This window comes from Hibiscus syriacus, unplaced genomic scaffold, assembly GCF_006381635.1.
Source record: "Hibiscus syriacus cultivar Baekdansim isolate YM2019G1 unplaced genomic scaffold, ASM638163v2 tig00000715_pilon, whole genome shotgun sequence".
Taxonomy (NCBI): Eukaryota; Viridiplantae; Streptophyta; class Magnoliopsida; order Malvales; family Malvaceae; genus Hibiscus; species Hibiscus syriacus.
In genome coordinates, this window is record NW_024061811.1 from 350,930 (window position 1) to 358,510 (window position 7,581).

Below are 7,581 nucleotides of genomic sequence, written 5' to 3' on the forward strand. Positions count from 1 at the left end.
ATATAGACGAAATGATATAAAACTGAATAGTGACCAATATATAACAGTGAAAAGATAAAAAGCTCAAAACTCAAATAAAATGAAACTTCATTTAATGACTAAATAATAGGTTACAAACATCAAGGACCAAAAGTGGATTAGACCTAAAATTTAAAACACGGGGAGAACTATCAGAAGATGAGGGACTGAAACCAACAATATCCCTTTTTCCTCAAAACGCGCAGTCTCAACCCGGTTCAAAACGACGTCGCTCGGCGTCTGTATCATAACCCACTTAAAGGGTTATTTGAAAACCCTAACCCATCTCAAACCCTCAGCCGCTCTCCCTTTCTCCTTCACAAAACAGAGAGCCGAAAAGGCTCTCAACCTTTCTCCTTTTCACCCCCTTCTCTCCAGCAAACAGAAAACCCAGAACTCCCCGGCCACCGTAGATCGGTGGCCATGGGGAGTAACCTCATCTCTCTCTCTCACCTAAAAACCTAAGCGAATCAACACCCCAAAACCCACTGCACTCCAACCCTAACCAACCTAGAAGAGGAGAAGGTTTTACCTTCAGATACGGGGCTAGCTGGGATCGGAGAAGGTCACAACGAGGTTCACGGTGGTGGTTCGAGGAGGAGGTAAAACTTTTCTTTTTTCTCTTTTTTTCTTCTGTTTTTTTCTTCTGTTTTCGAAAAAATTTTCCTTTTCTTCTTTTTTCTGTTCTTTTATCTTTGCTTGCCTCTGGATTCCTGGTGAGATGATGATGATATCTAGGTAGATAGGATTTGATTTCTCTGATTGGGTGAATAAAATCCAGATTTTCCGGGATTTTAGGGTGCTATTCTAATGGGTTTTTTTAGATTTGGGGTAAGTTTAGGCCAATGTTATTTGATTGGGTACGTTGTTTTACAGGAACCGGTCACTGTTCATGCAGGAGAGCAGTCGGCGGCGACGGGACACCTCGGCTTGGTGGCTCGGTGATTGGCTCACGGTTTGCTCACGCGGCTCAGGCTGATGGTGAAGATCAACGTGCGGCTGAGGGATTGGACTCTGGCTTGAGCGGCGGCTGTGTAGTTAGGGGATTAGGGTTTGAAACCCTAGTCTGATTTAGGGTTTGAAACCCTAAACTGATTTAGGGTTTGAAACCCTAATCTGATTTAGGGTTTGAAACCCTAATCTGATGGGTTGTTGGGCCCCGGGATTGGGCCAATTGGGCTTCGGGTTGTTGGGCTCCGGGATTGGGCCTTTGGTCTCTGGGCCAATTGTAATCAGGCCTTAATTTGGCCTGCAAAAATACATGTAATTAATTTATAATAAAAATAACGATAATAATAATAATAATAATAAAATAACGGAAAAAAAACCCGGACAAAAACGGGTGTCTACAATTGATACAGGCAAACTGGCGAATGCAATGCAAGTAAGGGATAGAACATAGACCCAACGAGATGCGTTTTCATATGGGCTTGGGGTGACTCTAAAATTCAAAATAAACAAACAAGATGCTCACATTTGTATTAAATGACGGTTTATGTATACCAACTCAACCAAATCTTTGAACTACTGGCTTGTTTATATGATTTTTCTTGTGATTGGAAGTTTCTTTTTAAGCAAGTTTGACCCATTAGTTTGTAGTTGTCTTTCGTAATTGGTACTCAATCCCTTGAATGAGTCAATTTGTAGATAATTGTTAGTTTGTTACTGTGTTAATTGAAATGAACAAAAGTCTAAACCATTCACAAAAAAATCAAAAAAATGGAGCCCTTGGACACTGTCAGCATCAACTTCATCACAGTGAACCTCTCGAGGATTACAAGCTAATATTCGAGCAATTGACCAGAAGAGGTCTGAATCAAGTAATGCAAGGGCACCACCACCAAGGACTCGGACATTCGGTTGTGAGACTGCGATAAACAACGCTAGTCAAAGTGATGTTCTTTACGCTTGTTGGGCAATGACCATAAGTGCAGGGTGGCCGCTCCTGCCACAATGCCTTGCAAAAATAATTTAGCGGTAGATGATAACTGGGGTACAGTAATATTTACTCGCTTGCCTTCATTAAACTAGTATTTTTAGCAGCAAAATTATCAATCATTCAAGAATCAACATGGTATGAATTTATACATAATCTTGTTTGTAGTTGGAATCATCATATCATGATCCAAAAGAAGAAAGTACCCACAGATGCAAACTGATATGGCATCTCTGTATCCATAGAGTAGCACATCAAAGTACAAACTAAGCTTTATCTGGTTAAATTCATTTGAAAGTCGGATCATTCAATATTCTGGACCATTTTTATTTTACTATCAAAGTGATAAACATCAACCACAACACGAGAACAGTTGGGAAAGGAAACACAAACCAACATTGCCGACTGTCACCGCAGCCCCCCAAAACTCTTGCATGCCGTTAGCGGTCAAGGACAGGCAACTATCTACATATTAAGTCAATAGTGTGATGGTTTCTCCATTCTTTGATGCATGAAACTGCTATGAAAATATATCAAAAGCTGATAGTAATGCAGAGCGTCACTCATGCTCAATGGTACTGCCCCCAGTACTAATCCTAGATGCTTTCCCCATTAGCCAAATACTTTAGAACGAACCAAAAAGCCGGCACAACCTTAATTTGCAGGTTCTCATAATTGAGGAATATGAAGGAAACAAGAAAAAGAAAACCAGGTTTATAGAATAAACTACCATTTAGCAATTGCATCACTTGGACATTTCAATTTGAGCTTTCGAAGATGCTCTCTGGATCTTATATCAGCCTAAATAGAAAATGGAAGTATAGGCTTGAGTATTTCATACCAAATTTAGAATCAAATAAAAGATGCTCAAGTAACAACAACAACAACAACAACAACAACAATAATAAAGACTCAAGTTTCTTATTTCTAAATAATTGATCCCAGTGGCTAAACTATATCAAAAAATGAGAGGAGTTTACTATTGCATAGTTATTTTGAAACCCTGAATCTGCAAGGGTGCATTCAGATACATCCTGATTCAGTTCAAAGCATTTCCCCCAATTATGCCTTGGATTCCACTGAACTAGAGGAATCTCAGATGTACATAAAAAACTAACAATACGTAGCTCCACAAACACATTGCCAAAGCAACAAAGCCTTCATATAAGAATTGCAAATACAAGTGTACTTCCACATATTCATTTAAGACTACGACAAACAATATACAAGAAATCAAACAAGCTAAAAGATTAAGCATTTCACAGAATTGGTTTCATGCTAATTTGCCCGAACAAATTCATAATTTTATCAGAAACCAACAAACTTGGATTACCTGCCTTATAGGTTCTGGCACACGAAATTTGCATGTCATATTTACAATATTGATTGCCGTTTCAAGTGATACTCTATGACCAATTGAAACAAACACAGGCTTTAGTGAACCTTGATTTGATCGCATTGCCTGTTAATAAAAAGACAAAGTACAGTAAAAATTTGGGACCATAAAGATGAGATAACTTTTGTACATCTATATTTCAATTCTACACTCCCTGAATTTATGAAAAGGGACAAAGAAACAAATGACTTAGCATTGCAACATATTGATATCTGATATATTTCAACATTCCACAGGTTAAAGAAAAAATTTACTGGTATCTTTTTTTTTTGATAAGAAGTTAGGCCTCGTTAAAAACCCCCTTCATGATTAATGGAACAAAAAATGTTCCTTAGTCAGCGGAAGGAGGAAAAGAGTGCCTTAATAACCATAAATAATCAAAAGTTACATAATGTTTAACAACAAAACTCTCCCTTACAATAATTTACTGGTATCTTTAACATGCTGCAAAAAGGTGGGAGCATCTCAAAGTTGCATAAGAATTGGACTGCAGCATTAAATAAATCAGAAGCTACACCTATATGCTAGTAGACGTGCTAGATAGTACATGGAATCAAATAAAAACTATCAAGGTTTAGTAAATGAATGATTACAGCTTACGCCTTATTTACTTTGAAGCATAAGCAACCCAGTGACGAAAAAATTTCAAAGAAAATGCAAGCCCAGGTTTGCATTCTGCTTTGATTAAATGATTATGGTTTTTTTTTTCAATAATGTATAACATATCTGCTCATACTACGGCTAGGAAGACAAAGAAAAAACAAGACAACCCTGCTCAACTTCTTACCGCCCCCGAGATGAATCCTGAGTTGCCTCTTAAAGTAATCATGCCCTTGGCTCTGTTTTCTTTAGCTTCAAGAAGTTTTCTTACCCCAGATTGAGTAAGACCATCAACATGATGCAGCTGAACAAGATAAAATATATTGACAGTGGAGATATGTATATTATTTATTTGTACATATGAATGTTTGTTCATTAAAAGTCATGAATAAGAATATAATGTTTAAAGTAATAGTTGATGTAAACGCACGTTCTTTCCAATACCAATGGTCGGAATATCAGCAATAACACCTACATGAGAAGCCAAACCAAAACCTGGACAAGGAAAAACTCTCAACATACAAGAGAAGGTGATAACTGATAAAGGCACCGAATAGAATAAAAGACTAACTTGCCTCGAGGGTGAAGTAATCCATTACCATCCACCATAAGTACCTGCTGAATGCATGCACGGATTAGACAACATAAAGGATATGATGAATAATGACAAAAATAAAAAATTTAAACTGAAATACAGAGGAGAGGACCTGAGGGTAGAAAGGACTAGCATCTTTTTTCATCTTCTCCAAGAGATGTACAAGAATGGGAGCCTTGAAAAAGAAAAAGTTAAATGGGCTGAATTAAATAGTTGAAAGAATGAAAGAAGACTTGGTCAATAAGGAGTCACATGACAAGAGAACCAGGGAGGCCCATAGATATTGTGCGTGATATTATGGGTGTAGATACAATGGGGTATCATTTAGACAAACAGCCTCTCAGAACATATTTATTTCCAATTTTCAAATAGCCAAATACTCATCTTTTCAATAAATTATCCAATTTGTAACATGCTACAAAAACAGTTAAGCCAAGATGATCAATGATAATATGAAAATGAAATTAGATAATTTAATATTCAATAAAAACATGTATTCCAAGCTTAGATTTTCAGAAAACAAATCTAAGCAAAATTTAACAAATTGTTGGTCTCCTATACATGCTAAAGCCACACTTAACCCTAGCAGCATATGTCAAAACAAAAATCCAAATTAACCCAGTTGCAGAGAGTCTTAAGTGTATCAGAAACATCCAGTTGGTTGCAACGTCAAGAACAGAAATCATTATTCTAAACTGGTGGAATAGTTTGAACCAATGTCCTTAGTTTCTCTGACATGTTTATTGCAGGATAAGTAGATGCCTCGCTACACCCAAGTTCTCTGTGGCAGTTAATGGAGGGTTTGTAGGATGATTAGACAATGGGACCAATCTCCCATATTTGTTTGTCATAGTTCTGAATGTGTTATCCTGCCTTTCGAATCAAGTACCTGCACAATTCCTTAAAATCCTAAGTATGAGAAAATGAGGCTCAAACATTTGTGCTTCATTGATGAGTTGTTAAGCTTCAACAAACATCAGAGTCAATTTGTTGAACCCATAACCAACATATTGGAAGTTTTCCACGTGAGTTCAGATTTCTAGTTCAATTGTTCCAAAAGTGAAGCTATATTATATAGTGCAAGGACAAATGATGAGATGTTTTGGGACATAGCTTCAAAGATTAGGTTCAAGCTTGGAACTCTACCTATCACAAACCTAGGTGTAGGACTGATCACTAAGAAACTTAGAGACAAAGATTGTGCTCCTCCGGTGGACAAAATACGAAAGAGGATAAAGAGTTGAGCAATCAAACACCTATTCTTTGCAGGTTCTCAGCAGTTTATTCAGTCTGTTCTTTTCAATATCTGAATTTTGGAGTAAAAACCTGTTGCTACCAACCAAAGCCACAACTAAGCAGCGCTTTCTCATGAATTTTATTTTTGAAGGACTTGCATAAAGGGCAGAGATAGTTGATATGCCATTGATCATACTAAGGACAAGGTGGATTGAGACTTAAAGACTTGTACAGTTGGAAAGCATATGAGGAATCTCTGGATGGTGCTCACCCAAGCTAGGTCACTTTGTGTTGCTTGGATGGAAGCATATGTCCAGAAGGCAGGAATGTCGTGTAACTGCCTTATTTACAGAGGATAGCTGGGATGCGATAAGCTATTGAATTAAGGAGCCTGGCAACTAGGTTCATATAGCAACAAGGAGATGGCATTGACATTGTATGGATGACATTTGGGCCCAACCTAAAGAAGCAACTGTTTGGCATGCGTTGAGGCATAAAAAATACAAGGTGGACTGACATAGGCTTGTGTGAAGTCATTTTCAAATTCCCAGACAGGCAGACACTCATTTATCCCTTGCTTAGCTATAATGGGCATGTTGCCCACTAAGAGTAGGATGGGGCAAGCAATTACCCTGGAATGCTAGGGAATTTGAACTCAAAGCAGATATGGGGGGATAATCCTCTCTACTTCTGGAATCTGCAGAGTTACTTGTTCATGGCAGGAAGAGCTATTTTGGGTGGTGAGGAGCATCACAAGGAAAGCTATTAGTTAGTACTGCTGCATTTAGATTGGCTCCGAATGCTCAAATCTACTTCCTATGCCAAGGAATAGAAGACTTCATGACAGCATCGGGAAGAACAACCAATAGCTAGTATAATCGTAAAAGTTGTAAATGGTAGATTATCAGGCACAGTGAACAACACTAATTTGATTTGTTGACTGCATAAGTAAATAGCAATCTAGCCTTGTACAGGATGTAAACGGCAGTAGCAGATTTCTCTGCTTGTTGGATAAATAAAAATAAAAATAATAACAAGCATAAATTCTTGAATAAATATTGTGAAGTTCATGAGTTAAAATGATTTATACGAAGACCAAAAAAGCCAAAACTATGAATGAAAATCAAATATGTTACCTCACGGAAGGCAAGAAAGCCAGAGACATAAGGAATGTCAAGTCTGACGCAGGTATATTCCTGATAAACTAGGCGTAGATCATTAAGGAGGTCCAAAACCACCAAGCTCCCACATGCCATAGATGGATCATCCTTGGAGAAGCTGACGTCCACTCCTCCCACGAACTTGAGTTGATGCTGCTGCTGCTGCTGCTGCTGCTGTGACTGTGGAGAGGGCAGTTTCCATGGGAAATCATCCACCGTAATGACTCTCTTCTTCAACGTATCTTGAATCCTGTCATTTTCAACAACTCCTCTATTTTACACGGATACCCAAATCCAATCAATACAGTTACAATTTACAATTACATACTCCGTCCATTTTCCCAATTTAGCCAAACCAGGACCTGGACCTTCTTGTGCTTCCTCTTTCTCGTTTATCCCTTCCATTTTCTGCTTCCACTTCCGTTATTCAAAACTTTATATCAGAATTGCTTACTGATCTTAGAAATTTCTTCCCTTTCTTTATGGAAATTGGAAATTTCTTATTCTTTAATTTTCACGCCTCAAAAATTGCTTTGAGATTAAAAAGGAAAATCGCGAGAAAGCTTCGAGAGGAAATATTAGAAAAAAAGGGGGGAGGGAGGGGGGAAGAGAAGAAAAGCGAAGGAACGACGCGCGTTAT

General features: G+C 38.0%; 1 protein-coding gene across 9 annotated transcripts; it reads right to left on the reverse strand.

Moving 5' to 3' along the window:
• Window positions 1-2,076: 2,076 nt before the first annotated feature.
• LOC120211003 (endonuclease V-like) lies at window positions 2,077-7,533 on the reverse strand. 9 transcript variants are annotated; one of them, XR_005524557.1, is made up of 9 exons: window positions 7,270-7,525; window positions 6,918-7,191; window positions 4,658-4,720; window positions 4,526-4,565; window positions 4,381-4,445; window positions 4,138-4,254; window positions 3,292-3,416; window positions 2,685-2,755; window positions 2,077-2,419 (listed from the first exon to the last, which is right to left on the reverse strand). XR_005524557.1 is itself a non-coding variant. In XM_039209646.1 (9 exons), coding segments are annotated over exons 1-9 (837 nt in total). In that variant the 5' UTR covers window positions 7,347-7,522; the 3' UTR covers window positions 2,077-2,418. The 9 variants fall into 9 exon arrangements, 4 of the variants coding, with proteins under 4 accessions (XP_039065577.1, XP_039065568.1, XP_039065572.1 ...); XM_039209646.1 differs by having other exon boundaries at window positions 3,288-3,416; window positions 7,270-7,522; XR_005524556.1 differs by lacking the exon at window positions 2,077-2,419 and adding an exon at window positions 2,426-2,591 and having other exon boundaries at window positions 2,677-2,755.
• Window positions 7,534-7,581: the final 48 nt, after the last annotated feature.

Excerpts from the sequence above, each read along its gene's own strand:
- LOC120211003 (XM_039209637.1), bottom strand. The coding sequence starts at position 7,346 with ATGGAAGGGATAAACGAGAAAGAGGAAGCACAAGAAGGTCCAGGTCCT. Across the intron at positions 3,417-4,137 it reads CAGGATTCATCTCGGGGGCG|GCAATGCGATCAAATCAAGG; the intron begins GTAAGAAGTTGA and ends TTTTATTAACAG. Across the intron at positions 2,756-3,287 it reads TGCCAGAACCTATAAGGCAG|GCTGATATAAGATCCAGAGA; the intron begins GTAATCCAAGTT and ends TTTTCTATTTAG.